The following is a 14,792-nucleotide window of genomic DNA, read 5'->3' as shown; positions in this document are numbered from 1 at the left end:
GTGTTTGACCATTCTTCCAGAAGAGCATTTGTGAGGTCAGGCACTGATGTTGGACGAGAAGGCCTAGGTTGCAGTCTTTTCCTCTAATTCACCCCAAAGGTGTTTTATTGGGTTGAGATCAGGACAATCAAGTTCTTCCACCGAAAACTTTCTTATCCACACTATATTTCCAAAAGTATTCTGCTTGGCCCCTCCAAATCATTTGGTGGAGTGGGGGATTATGGTGTGGGGATTTTTTTCGGGGGCTGGGCTTGGTCCTTTAATTCCAGTGAGGGGAACTCTTAAGGCGTCAGCATACCAGGACATTTTGTACAATTTCATGCTCCCAATTTTATGGGAAAAGTTTGGGGATGGCCCTTTCCTGTTCCACCATGACTGTGCACCAGTGCACAAAGCAAGGTCCATAAAGACATAATTGAGCGAGTGTGGGGTGGAGGGACTTGACTGGCCTACACAGAGTCCTGACCTCCACCCAATAGAATTAGAGCAGAGACTGCAAGCCAGGCCTTCTTGTCCAGCATCAGTCCCTGAATTCACAAATGAGCTTCTGGAAGAATGGTCAAACATTCTCATAGACACAACCCTAAACCTTGTGGACAGCAGAGGGAATGGATAGAGAAAGTCTCTCCAAAGTAAGGGGGCCCTCCAGCTGTTGCAGAACTACATTTCCCATGAGGCATTGCACGGCTGACAGTTACAAGCATGACTCCTATAGCCAGAGGAATGATGGGATTTGTAGTTCTGCAACAGCTGGAGGGCCGCCAGTTTGAGACCCATGCTCTAGAGCATTAGATAGAAGATTTGTTTTTCCATACTTTGCCTTAGCCTCCTTTGCTATCTAGAAGGAGCATGTATCTAGACAGTTAACTTACTGGTTTTATTGGCGATCTCCCCGAGAGGACAAGGTACACACTCAAAACAACAGATAGGTTCTCCTCGTCTAGCCGCTTTCCAGAACCCCGGAGGACAACTTTTGCTGCATATTGAGAGAGGAACGTATTTAGTATGTAATTTCTGATCTAAAATTACCTGTTTATTGGTAATATAGGATTTTTTTTTTTTGGAACAAACAATTGCTCCTGGTCGGCAGACTCTAATGCCCCGTACACACGAGAGGACTTAATTCCGACAGACCTCCAAAGGAGTTCCGCCGGAGTTCCGACGGAGTTCTGGCGGACTTTTCGACCGAACGGACTTGGACACACACCATCACACCAAACTCCGACGGAGTCGAACGTGATGACGTACGACTGGATTCGAATAAGGAAGTTCATAGCCAGTAGCCAATAGCTGCCCTAGCGTCGGTTTTAGTCCGTCGGAGTAGTATACACACGAGCGGATTTTTCGAAGGGGACCGGGTCCGGCGGAGTTCCGTCGGGAAAATTTGAAGCATGCTTCATTTCTAAAGTCCGTCAGACTTTAGCTAAGCTAAAGTCCGTTGCAGCCCACACACGATCGGATAGTCTGACGGACTCAGTCCGTCGGACTTTGGATGTCGAAAAGTCCGCTCGTGTGTACGCGGCCTTAGACTGGAAACTTTTAGATTTTGCCACAGAATATCAAAGCACAGAAGGTGAATATCTTCAATAAGGGGTTCATTGAGTCCCAAGGAAGGGTTGTCTTATGCCACGTACACACGATAGGAGTTTTTGACAGCAAAGGTCCGACGGAACAAATCCGTCAGACAATTTGATTGTGTGTGGGCTCTATCGGACATTTGCTTGCAAAAATCCAATGGACTTTAGAAATAGAACATGTTTAAAATGTTCCCGCCGGAACTCCGCCGGACCCAGTTCCTTGCAGGAAACCCGGTTGTCTGTATGCTGGACCAAATACATCGCAAGGGCAGCTACAGTACCTGCCCACAAGAATGTTTCCGGCACTATCCTATCACGCTGGTTCTCGGCGACAGGGTACTGTACATCTCGCGCTGGCTGCAATAGCAAAAACACATTTTCCTATTGCAGAGAGTGCTAGAGGGAATTCCCCTCTAAGAGCATACCAGGCCCTTAGGTCTGGTATGGATTTTAAGGGGAACTCCCTACGCCAATAAAACAGCGTGGGGGTTTCCCCAAAATCCATACCAGACCCTTATCCAAGCACGCAGCCGGGCTGGTCAGGAAGGGGGGTGGGGAGCGCCCCCCTCCAGAACCGTACCAGGCCGCATGCCCTCAACATGGGGGGAGTGGGTGCTTTGGGAAAGGGGGTGTCCCCTTCCCAGAATCCAGAAGCCCCCTTTAAGAACAGGGCCCCCAGATCCTGGCCCCCCACCCTATGCGAATAAGTATGGGTTACATTGTACCCCTACCCATTCACCTGGGGGAAAGAAAGTCAATAAAAAAACACACTAGACAGGTTTTTAAAGCAGTTTATTAGGCAGCTCCGGGGGTCTCTTCCGCTCTCTCTGGCCTCTTCTCTCCCAGTCTCTGGTTCTTCTCCTGCTCTCCAGCCTCTTCTTCAGGTCTCCGGTTTTTCTCCCGGTCTCCGGTTCTTCTGTCGGGCTCCTCCACTATCTTCTGCTCATTTGCCACTCTTTTGCTAGCGGTGGCTCGGTCTTCTCCGTCGTCTTGATCCCTCTTCTGTTCTTCCGATGTTGACACAAAGCTCTCTCTTGCTGTAATGCCATGTGCAAGGTCCGAAACTTATAAAAGCATGGGGCGTGGTCACTGGGTGATGTCACCCGGTGACCCCGCACCTTATGACGTCACAGTCCCAGGGCGACGGAGCTCGCAAGGTGTCAATCTTGCCGATAAAAGCGACGAGATTGACTTCTTTTTCTAGTCCCATCGTAACTCATCACGTTCAAAATGTGTGGGCAAGTCCATTCATTTGGAAGTCCACCGGAACGCCATCGGAACTTCATCGGGAAGACCAGCAGACCTAGTCTGCCGGAAAGTCCGGTCATGTGTGGGCAAGTCTGTTCGTTCGGAAAGTCTGTCGGAACTCCGCCGGAATTCCGGTGGGAAGTCCGTCGGACCTAGTCTGCTGGAAAGTCCGGTCGTATGTACAGGACATTAGGATTGGAGGTAAAATATGGGTTGGGGGATTTAAGTGGTGGGGGAGGGATATTTCATCTTCTGTATTGAACCTTGTTTCAGCAGCTACTAGTACAGGACTCTAGTTGAAGCAAATATTTTACAAAATGGTACCATTAGTGTGTGGGCAAATCCGTTCATTTGGAAGTCCGCTGGAACTCCGTCGGAACTCCGTCGGGAAGACCAGCGGACCTAGTCTGCCGGAAAGTCCGGTCATGTGTGAGCAAGTGCGTTAGTTCGGAAAGTTCGTTGGAACTCTGCCGGAATTTTGGCGGGAAGTCCATCGGACCTAGTCTGGTGGAAAGTCTGGTCGTGTGTACAGGGCATTAGGATTGGAGTTAAAATAAGGGTTGGGGGATTTAAATGATGGGGGAGGGATATTTAGTCTTCTGTATTGAACCCTGTCTCAGCAGCTACTAGTACAGGACTCTAGTGGAAGCAAATATTTTTTCAAAATGGTACCATTAATGTTCAGCACTCTATATGCACAAAGATGTTATCCAAAAAAGGTAAAGTAACCAGGCCAAGGCATTCTGGTATATGCTAAGGTTAAATAAATGTTTGATTCATAGGAACGGTGCTATACAAACAGCCTTGGGGTTGGAGAAATAATAAAAATCCACAAAATTCACAGTTGGCTGCCCTTGAAAGAACAGACAAGAGCTCTAGTCATCAGATCCCACCAATTAAGCACCAAATGTGTATAAGCACCTGTTGCCTGCCAAAATGCACTGTTGTTTAAGCAAAAGTGGACGAGCCCCACTGGTGAACTTATACTTGTTTTATTGTTAATTTAGTATATAATTAGAATAGTCTTACTTGATTATCTTTAGAAGGCCAAAACAATAGGCTTGTGTTGATGGTGAGTACTTGTCCAGGAGCTGCCGCACTATCATAACTGCCAACCTTCATTTGACATATGCCACCCTCTGGGCTAAGCTGCCAGTTTACAATGTCATAGACTGCAGGTGGTTCTCCATTCTCATCAAAATAAAATTCATGTCCATTACTCAGGCTCACATGAACTTTCTTCATGTAATACAGGAGCTGGGAAAGAGAAGGGTATCTTACATGAATAAATGTGTATCAGAGTATGTTAATTCCCTACAAAGTAAGGCATCTGTCCATTAGTATTTTAATAAAGAAATATACTCTAATGCCGTGTACACACGAGTGGAATGTCCGACAGAAAAAGTCAGGCGGGAGCTTTTCATCGATATTCCGATCGTGTGTATGCCCCATCGGACTTCTAGGTATGGGAGATCATGTGAACTCATCTTATATGACAGTGCCGAGGTCTACCAGCCAATCACCTGGCCCAAGCACTGGCCGGCACACCCACTTAGTAGTGATGTCACCACTCCCCCTAGTGCCCAAAACCAGCCAACATTGAGTATTTTACTGCAGGTTAAGGCAGAAGAAGAAACAGTTGGAGGGGGGGGGGGGGGTGCACTGGCAAGTGGAGTATAGGAGGGTAGTATGTATTTGTGGATAGGAGGCTATTTGCACACATGTTAGTGCACAAACTAATATTAAAGTAGCTGTTATGCTATTTCCATAACATAAAAAAAACTCATGTGCTTGTTTATTTAATTATTGAAGACTTTTTTAATTGACCTGATCCAGACCCTTATAGGGTGAAATTTCAATATTTTTAAATCAATCAACTCGTTTTTTTTTTTTATAAAGCTTTATATAATATATCATTAATCATAAAATAAACATTGATTCGAAACATACATTAAATGGCCAAAAATAGGTGGATACCCTCCAAGTCACTGAGTAGCACTAAATTAGCTTCATAGAGACATAGTTTGATGGCCTTGGTGTGGAGGAACTTAAAGCAGAGGCCCAGCCTGCAAAAAAATAAAAATAAATTAAAAGTTAGCAGCTACAAATACTGTAGCTGCTGACTTTTAATATAAGCACACTTACCTGTCAGGTATTCTATGATGTCGGCACCCCTAGCCGATTCGTCCATCTTCACTAAGGGAAACAGGAAGTGAAGCCTTCCAGCTTCACAGCCTGTTTCCTACTGTGGATGCGTGAGTTGCGCTGCGCTTTCTGAATGGTCCAGCTGTCTTCTGGGACCTCTGTGTCTCCCAGAAGGCAACAGGTGGGGAAGGAGGAGGGGCCTGGAAATTTCATAGATTGATGCGATTATCGTGCGATGATCTTACCCGGAAATGGGAGCGGGGACCAGGTTTTGATAGGTATCTACTTCCCCCTCCCCCCAAAAAGAGCCAACCGTGGCAGCGGGAGGGGGAGGGGTTGGATTGCGAACAAGCGGAGCTTCCCTTTTTGGGTGGAGATGCACTTTAAGTTGCCTATACTTCAACCCTACTATATACTTTTGGAATTAATTGGAACACTGATTTTGAACTAGGTTTTCTCATCTATTATATCAGTACCCAAGCTCACAAATCCTCTTTTGGATAAATGGACCCAAATTTCCAGATATACGCCAAAATTTTGTGGAAACCCTTTTTAGAACAGGGGAGGCTGGTATAGCTAAATGGCCATAGTTATGAAATATATTGCCCAACAAGTACACAAAGGTGTAATGGTCTAGGGTCTGCAAACATTTGGCAATATTGTTCAATTCCCTTCTAAGAAGATTTGTGCATTACATTACCTGCCAAGGCTTGAAATGGTAGATGTCTGCGCAATGACTTGATGACAATGTCCCTTCCTGCAAAACACAGTTTTTTAGATCATCCAGCGCTTGGGCCACTGCATATACTGCTGTGTAGACATTGTATGTGGTCCTTAAATTGGAGACATCAGTAAAACTGTTTTGAATATTTTCTAAACTCTCCTCTCCTGTGCACTCTCTAAATGGAGAGTCCAAAACATCTGTGACATTTCTATCTGTATTGAATTTGCAGTCAAAGGCTTCTTCCCAAAACATTTTTATCCATTCACTACCCAAAGACATGGAGGGATGGATAGCATTGAGAAACTTCTTAAGTCCTGGAATGCTTCCACTGTAGAATGCAAGGCCGATGGTGCCGGTCAAGAGTTTTGAGTATTTTTCAATGGAATGTATACTTGTTGTGGACCAAGCTTCACTGGCCACAAATGTCTTGTCCGTAACATTCTGCCTCAGCATCTCATCTAGGATAGCAAAAAGTTCAATGTCAGTGGAGAACACAACAACAACCTTAACTGTTGATGCTCGCATGATCTTGACAATATGTTGCGCATTGCGTTCTTGATTATTCATAATTATGTTCTCAGTGAAGGCCACGCATGCTCCACTCTTTTGTAATTCTTGTTTGACCAATTGGATTCCTTGCTGACCATAATCACTATCTGAAGCCAGCAAACCGACCCAGGTCCAACCAAAATACAACACCAATTTTGCTAGTCCAACAGATTGGAAGGCATCGCTTGGAACTGTCCTGAAGAAAGATGGGAATTTTCTGCGATCACCAAGTAGATAGCTTGTAGAAAAATGGCTAATCTGTTATGAATAAAAAATGATAGCTGTATATAAGATGTGCAATATCTTTGTTTTGAGTTCTAAGGCAAAATAATCTATCCTAGTCAAGACTATTTTAAATAATGAATAACGTTATTGGTGTGGTCTTCACCTCTGTCTTAACATGTATCATATTGTACAGAGTGAGGAATGGTTAAAACTAGAGATCTAGAGCCGAACTGCCCTGCCAAATCAAAAATTCTATTTTCTGGGATAATAGGCAAGAGTAGTCAAAAGGGCACTGCCCTAGAAAAAAATGTACAATTGCAAAATTAAAAAAAAGCATGAGCAGTGGAAGCACTTAAATAAAAAAATAATAATAATAATAAAATAAAAAAAAATTTAAATTGGTAGAAAATTATATTTCCCCTTTGGCCTCCACCTAAAACATACCTCAACACAAAGGAATGATTGGATCAGTAGTTTTGGGAGTTCGTGGATGGGATATTATAGGAATCTGGAAGCCCCCTTTAAAAAAAAACAGGCAGGCATCCAGATACCTTCCCCCGTGTGAATGAGTAAGAAGTACATAGCACCCCTACTTATTCAGACCCTGCACACACTGCAGATCCTGACAGTACTCCTAGCTGAATGACAGCTCCCTGAGCTATTAAAGGGAGGGGGAAGAGATAGTAGTAACATCATTGAAAAATTATGGCCATGACCATATTTGGTCAAAGTCATTACCCAAATACTGTATGGCCATTGCCCATATTTGGGAAGGGATGTCACTGCTATCCCCGTGCAACTTTGAACACTTGTCATAAAGTGCAAACATGCTTTGAAGGATCAAATAAAAACTCTGATTATAATAAGGAAACACATCTGCAAAACAAAGTACCTGATTGTATTTGTAGAGTCCTAGAATATGGGCTAATAAAATCGAGTGCGTGGAGATTGCTGGTCCAATAATGGCTGCTAAAGGAATGCCGGGAAGACACCTGTAGTTGGGGGTGGCCATTTTGGACCCACTTAGGACTTGTAAAGAGCTTCCGAGATCCAGACGGAGAGTGTCACAGGAATCTAAAGCTTGGAAGCCTAGTGTCACATTGGGAAGAATATTGGGGTCCTGGTTGATCTCTTCCATAGCAAACATCATGGCTTGGGACTGTTGGAAGCTCTCAAAGTGGAACCTGATGTGTTAACACAATACGATGATAATCTTTACATAGAAAAGTTACACAGAGAAGTGTCACTTGTTTAAGAACTCCAAAAAACTCTATTTGTATGCATAGGAAATAAGGTTCCTTTTAAGAAGACATTGTAGCCATCTTAGAATTAATTTATCTGTGCCATTGTGACTGTCTTTTTTTTCATGTGATTTAAGATCCAATGAATTCAACTTAAGAAAGACCCCAGTACTGGTTGAAAATATCTATATTTTGAATAGGCAGCATTGTATTAAAGAAACCAATCCATGTGAGAAATATATAGGAGGCAATGTTATGCCGCGTACACACGAGCGGACTTTTCGAGGGATTAAGTCTGACAGACTTCCGACGGAGTTCTGCCGGAGTTCCGACGGAGTTCCGACAGAGTTCTGACTGACTTTTCGAATGAGCGGACTTGGCCACACACAATCACACCAAACTCCGACGGATTCGAACGTGATGACGTACGACTGGACTCGAATAAGGAAGTTCATAGCCAGTAGCCAATAGCTGCCCTAGCGTCGGTTTTAGTCCGTCGGAATAGCATACACACGAGCGAATTTTTCGGTAGGAACTGGGTCCGGCGGAGTTCCGGCGGAAAAATTTGAAGCATGTTCCATTTTCTAAAGTCTGTCAGACTTTTGCGAATCAAAAGTCCGTTGCAGCCCACACACGATCGAATAGTCTGACGGAATCATTCCGTCGGACTTTGGATGTTGAAAAGTCCGCTCGTGTGTACGGGGCTTTAGTCTCTTTAAATGGCTGTCTGCTAATATATTAGATTCAATACTTTCTAAATTGCTGATTTGGCACAAGTATACAGAGATTAGGAATCCTGTCTTTTCCCAATATACTTGTTTCAGGGTGGTGACATGGAAGTATTGAAGCCAGAAATAACCAGGCAATCTACATTTTCAAAAATGAGCCATACAGGGTAATGTTGGACTAGAAATTAATATGGTAATCCTATCACTGGTTGCAATTTGCTAGTAACAAGTTTGCTATAAAGAACATTCACCTGGCCATACATTGATGCTTCCTTGCTAGACAAAAAGTTACCCAATCACCCTCACCACTAAAGCCTCATGTACACATGATCAGATTATTGGACACAATATTGTCAGCTAGTCTCAAATGGAGTCTAAGCCCCTGTACACGCGGTCGGAGATTCTGCCAACCAAATCCATCGGATTTTGTCCGTCAGATATAGTCAGACGGATTGTGTCCGAAACTGTTGCATACACACGGTCGGACTAAGTTGTCGAAAAATCCGATCTTTCAAAACATGATGACGTAATTTCGTTACGATGGGACTACATTCAGGCTAGTAGCCAATAGCTTTGATGTAGGAATTTGATCTGAGCATGCGTGGCACTTGGTCCGATCAAAATTCTCTACACATGATCGGATTACGTCCGACCGGCCCAGTTGGTCGGGAAATATTTCCAACATGTTGGAAAATTGGGTCCGACTGAGATTCGGACGGAATCAATCCGATGCATACCACACACAGTCGGATTATCTGATGACACGGTCCGATAAGATGCATTCCGACGGATTCTCCGACCATGTGTACGTGGCATTAGAGAACCGTACAGTAGCAATGATGGATCAAAAGCTCACTAGTCCAGTCAGTAAAAGAGTGAAACTGTAGAAACAGAATAATATATATTTTTGGCACTCCTAGAGACCCTGTTTATTGCAAGTTGCTGCCGGTGACAAGATCCATAGTGGGATCTTGACCCAAGGACTAAAGTTAGTTTATCTCACATTCCAACATTTATAGGATTGGTGGCTGTGGGGAAATAACTCTTAAGCCTCGTACACACGTACAACCGAGCGTTTCTTTTTTCATCAAAAGGGCATGTGCCAGTATCTTGTCTGGCATGCTGGCGGTACACAAATTCTCGGTCAACAACACGAATGTAGTGACGTACTAGACGTACTACGAGACGATAAAGAGGAAGTTCATTTCTCAAGCGCCACCCTTTGGGCTTCTTTTGCGTTAGTAAAAGTTTGGTGAGTGTTGATTCACGTTTTTCAGTTTGTTTCTGAATGTCCGTTCGTCAACCAGCTATGTTGCGTAATCTGAGTAGAGAATGTGTGATTATTGGACTAGGAGTTATTGCTTTGACCCAAGTCCAGTTCAGGAACAGGAAGAGCAGGAGAATAATCTGGGGGATTTTCTGAATTATCTCCGGATGACAGACCCCTGCTTTCCCCAACTCTTGGCATTAGTGTCCCCCTATATTAAGAAGCAGGACACATGTATAAGGCTTTCCATCACTCCAGAGCAAATGCTCATAGCCACCTTGTGGTACTTGGTGACGGGGAGGAGTCTCCAGGACCTCAAGTTTACAACTGGGATCTCCCCCCAGGCTCTGGGAGACATTATTCCAGAGACCTGCTCAGCCATCATTTAAGTCCTGCAGAAGGACTATATTCGGGTAAGTTTTTACCTTTATGATCACATTATATGTATTTATGTTTGCTAATGTATTGTATAAATTTGTTGATTGCATAATTATCAATATTTTACTATGCTGTGAATGTCCTCTTTGTCTTTGCTTTTCCTGCTCCTTTTTTGGCCTACATGCATATTTTCCTTCACTAACCTCCCCAGCATGCTATCCTGGGCCCATACACACCTAGGCCAGTAACTTAACAATCCATTCTGAGTGAATGTCTAGAATTGTCCCTATCCCTTTATATTGTACATCGCACACTCACATTGGTCCCTACCCTCAAGGAGCCCACAATCCAAGGTCCCCAACCATATACTAGGGTCACATTTTGACAGAAGACAATTAACCTACCAGCATGTCTTTTGAGTGTGGGAGGAAACTGTAGTACCCAGAGGAAACCCACACAGGCACAGGGAGAACATGCAAATACCAGGCAGGGAGTGTCGTGGTTGGGATTTGAACCAGCAACCCTTTTTACTGCTAGGTGAGAGTGCTAATCACTACGCCACTGTGCCGCCAAAACCTTCCACTTTTGTCTTAAAATACTTATTTAAGTGTGTCTTTATGTTGGCTAAGCATGATTGTGTCAAATCTGCTTGCAATATTATGTGCAGAAGTAGTCATTTCTTTTTTCTTTCTTTAGTCCACAGTTTCTTTCCAACCCAGAGCAATGGCAGGTTGCAGCCCAGTTCCATCATTAGTGGGATTTTCCCAACTGTGGTGGTTCTATTGATGGCAAGCATTTATGGCAAGCATGTCCGCATTGTACCACCACCCAACTCTGGCTCCTATTAATTATAAGGGTTTTTTCAGCATAGTCATGCTAGCTGTAGTGTCTGCCGACTACGAGTTCTTGTATTTGGATGTTGGGAAGAACAGCCGCGACTCTGATGGAGGAGTGATTATGCAGACAGAGTTCTACAAGCGGCTCCAGAATGGCACCTTAAACTTACCACTTGCTGAGGAGAATGTTCAAGGCCTGTTTTCTTGGCAGATGAAGCCTTTGCTCTGGGGGAACATCTGATGAAGCCATTTCCTATGAGGAAGCTCACAACAGAGCAGAGAAAATTCAATTACAGGCTCTCTCGTGCCAGAAGGGTGGTCAAAAGCACCTTTGGCATCCTATCGAGTCATTTCAGGCTGTTTTTGACTCCAATCAACCCGGCACTCTACAAGATAAACCATGTGATCCCTTTCTGCTGTATTCTCCATCATTTTTTAAGGAGGACTGCTACCAGCTACCTAGCCTCAATTCCAAGTGACGTGGACCCTGCAGTGGCAGGCTCAGCTGAAGAGGCTGCAGCTCGTCCATCTGTGGGCATGCTGATGGCTATTGAAAAAGCTTGTGCTGGATTGCCCTCACAAATTGCCAGTGGTTTAAGGCAGAAATACCTGGAATATTTTGTGGGTAGAGGGGCAGTGGTTGGCAGCAAATTGTATCTGATAATGTATATTTTTTTTAGAAGATCATAAACTCATATTTAATTTGAACTACTGTTGTCTGTATTTCTTATATGTCTAATATGTTCCAAAATGGGCTTTATCTTGGCCACTTGCTCCAATAGTGCAAATGTACCTTAATTGCTACATGAGGTGACAATATCTTTTTCACTTAACTATTATTTTGTGCTGTGGGTATGACACACACACACAATGTTTTTGTTCTTAATGGATCTAATGCATGATGTTAGACCTGTGCATTCGTTTTCGTCCGAATGCATTTTTGGCCAAATTTCGGGTATTTGAATTATCATTTTAACAAACGATAACGAATGCACAGGATCCAAAAACCGAAAGATCCGACATAAACAAATGCTTTATTTTTGTTTTCGTTGGGACAACAATTTGATATAGATAGGATAGTCGCCATGATGCTAACAATAGCGATCTGTGTCCATCAAACCTGTGGTCGAATGTGCCTAACCTTAACTCTATTAATCCAAGATTATCCTACATAGAGAGAAAAGATTCGACATAGACCTGGAAAAGATTTGACATTATAGAGACAATAGCAAAAAAGGTCGAATGTGCCTAACCTAACTCTATTAGTCCAAAATTATTCGACATAGAGAGAAAATAATTGACATGAAGATTCGACGAAGCAGTCGCTGCGAGCGGACATTTATGGTCAAATGCTCCACCCATAGGCTATAGAAGAATTCTAATGTTGGTTGACTAGTAATAATAATTAATAAATACTACTATAGCTTGCAGGTGGAACAATTGACCGGAAATTGTACAGTTTAGCTGCTCCGTCAAATCTTCTTAGACCATTCGACAGACACCATAAGCCTTCAATGACAGATTCGACCTTAATTATTTAGGATTTTCGGACAAATGCATTTTTTAACTAAACTAAATAAAAACGAATTTCGGGAGTAACAAAATTAATTTATTTTTTGGACGAAAACAAAATTCCAAAATGAAATATTTCAGTGTGCACATGTCTGCATGAAGTTAAAAAAACATTATGCCCGTCAGATTATACCAACCAGCCGTTTGGCTAATAGAAATGTGCATGTAAGAAGACGTTTGGCAAATAGAAATGTGCATGTCAGAAGACGTTTGGCTAATAGACATGTGCATGTCAGAATGAATGTTCACAGAACGGCCAAAAGGAATGTACATACGCACATGAAGATGTGCGCACGCCAGACGGGCTATTTAAGGATGATCTGCTTGTGCTCTATGCTGTTCTATCGACCAGAGGAGCCCAGCTTGACCCAGGTATAGCATTGTTGAACATATTTGTATTCAAAATACAATGATGATAACTAGACATTATTGTGAAAAGATTTCTGCCTTAACAGATTGGTTTCCATATCAATAGACAGTAGTGACCAAAAATGATTAGAACAAGAATTAAAAATGCTGGGGTCAGAATGATAGTCTTTTCTATTTCTCCACATTCAATTTGCACCAGTGAGGAGATCAAAATTGTGTATGATTGATGACCAAACTCTAGAAAAGAATCTAATTATGTCCCATTTTTAAACAGAGGAATGTGTCAGTCTGGAGGAGCCAGTGGCCAGTAGCCAGGCGCAGATCCCTCCACTACGTCCTGCTGCTAAAAGGGCTAGGAAGAGCAGGAATCTGGAGTAGGCCACAGCTTCCTTCCTCAGCCAAGGCCACTACTGTACTCCGTACAGACCCAGATAAGGCTGAGGCATTTGGGTGTGTGACTGCCAATAAATTAAGACAGATGGCTGGTCAGCAAAGGTGCAGGTGTGAGGAACTCATCCTGAAGCTACTCAACAAGGGGGTGAGGGGCCAAATTTCTGAAAGCACCCACATTTTGGATTTTGTGGCCCCACCTCCACAGCCACCGCACCCACCATAGCAGCATGGCAGTCAGTGGCAATACCAGCCTTCAGAAAAAAGGCTGCTGGACTGGAGATTTTAACTCTTTCCCCACTTACTTAATTTCTTTTTTTTTATAATGATTTTATTTGTTATAGTTTGTTATATTTGTTATAGTTTCTATATTTTTATATGCATAGAATGCACTTTTTGGTTAAGTTATTTGTATTTGGATGGCAGATAGCATGTCTAATTTAATTTGTTTTATTTTTTTTTCTGAACAATAAAAAAATTGTGTAGAATAATACCTGGCTATGTGTTTTACTTCAAATGACAATTTGGGATTAGGCAGTTACATTTAAAAAAATATAATGTAAAATTAACAAGGGGCACCAACATAGTTGTATCTTTGATTTTAAAAAGGGGATAATGGTGTTGTGGTAACTTACACAAAAAACAAACAAAAAAAAAACGCCTTTTAACATACGTTTGCCATAACTCCATCAGTATCACCAGCAAAGCAGCTTAATTATTATCCCATTAAAGAAGATGAGAATTTCAGCATTTCATCAATTGCCATGTCATGAATGTTAATTTTAGATGATACTGATGTAGTTATGCCAAATGTATTTTAAAATGCATTTGTTATGTACGATCTGAAAATCGTGAATCAACGCTCACCAAACTTTTACTAACACGAAATTAGCAGAAGGGGCCCAAAGGGTGACGCTTGAGAAATTAACTTCTTCTTTATACTCTCATAGTATGTCACTATGTTCGTGTTTGTTGAGCGACAATTTGCGGATAGTTAGTAGGGGTAATTTACAAAGATGAATGCGCTGCGCCAGTTCATACCTTAAAGTGGTTGTAAACCCCCCTGCTCAACTTTACTGCATGTAAAGCTATTTGCGATCACTTACTTGTAGCTGGCTTTAAAAATGTCACAAACTGCTGTTTAGGAGATATTGCAGATATCTGTTTCAGTGACGTCACTCACGCATGCTCCTTTTGTTCCTTGTTTACGACACATTTTCAATAAACTGCTACGCATAGTACAGAGTGCAGGAAGGAGCTTTGCTGCTTTGCAGAGATTTCAACATAACTCCCAATCCTATTATGGATGCCACCACCTCTCCAAAAAAAAAAACACTCCCCATCTCTCCAACCTCTAATCCAATCATAAGATCTCTTTGAGGCTTGGAGATGACTAAATGCCAGCGGAAGAGACTACATTTTATTTCCACATCACATTGCTCCTATACAAGAACTGACTTGCTCCTTTTGGACCAGAAGCTACTAATGAAAGCTTTATCATTATACATTAATACTATCACATGGTCAGACCATGCCTCAATTG

General features: G+C 42.7%; 1 protein-coding gene across 1 annotated transcript in view; it reads right to left on the bottom strand.

Moving 5' to 3' along the window:
- LOC143962330 (extracellular calcium-sensing receptor-like) overlaps positions 1 to 11,168 on the bottom strand; it is a 30,995-nt gene extending 19,827 nt beyond the window's left edge. The window contains exons 1-4 of the mRNA XM_077471630.1: positions 11,089 to 11,168; positions 7,361 to 7,652; positions 5,671 to 6,501; positions 3,855 to 4,082 (exon numbers count right to left, since the gene is read on the bottom strand). Of these exons, the coding sequence (XP_077327756.1) occupies positions 3,855 to 4,082; positions 5,671 to 6,501; positions 7,361 to 7,652; positions 11,089 to 11,168 (1,431 nt within the window). The remainder of the gene's footprint in view (positions 1 to 3,854; positions 4,083 to 5,670; positions 6,502 to 7,360; positions 7,653 to 11,088) is intronic.
- Positions 11,169 to 14,792: the final 3,624 nt, after the last annotated feature.

Source organism: Lithobates pipiens, unplaced genomic scaffold (genome assembly GCF_037356315.1).
Source record: "Lithobates pipiens isolate NorthernLeopardFrog02 unplaced genomic scaffold, aLitPip1_a1.2 Scaffold_8, whole genome shotgun sequence".
Classification (NCBI taxonomy): domain Eukaryota; kingdom Metazoa; phylum Chordata; class Amphibia; order Anura; family Ranidae; genus Lithobates; species Lithobates pipiens.
The sequence above is the reverse complement of the archived record's forward strand: the minus strand, read 5'-3'. Positions and strand labels throughout refer to the sequence as shown.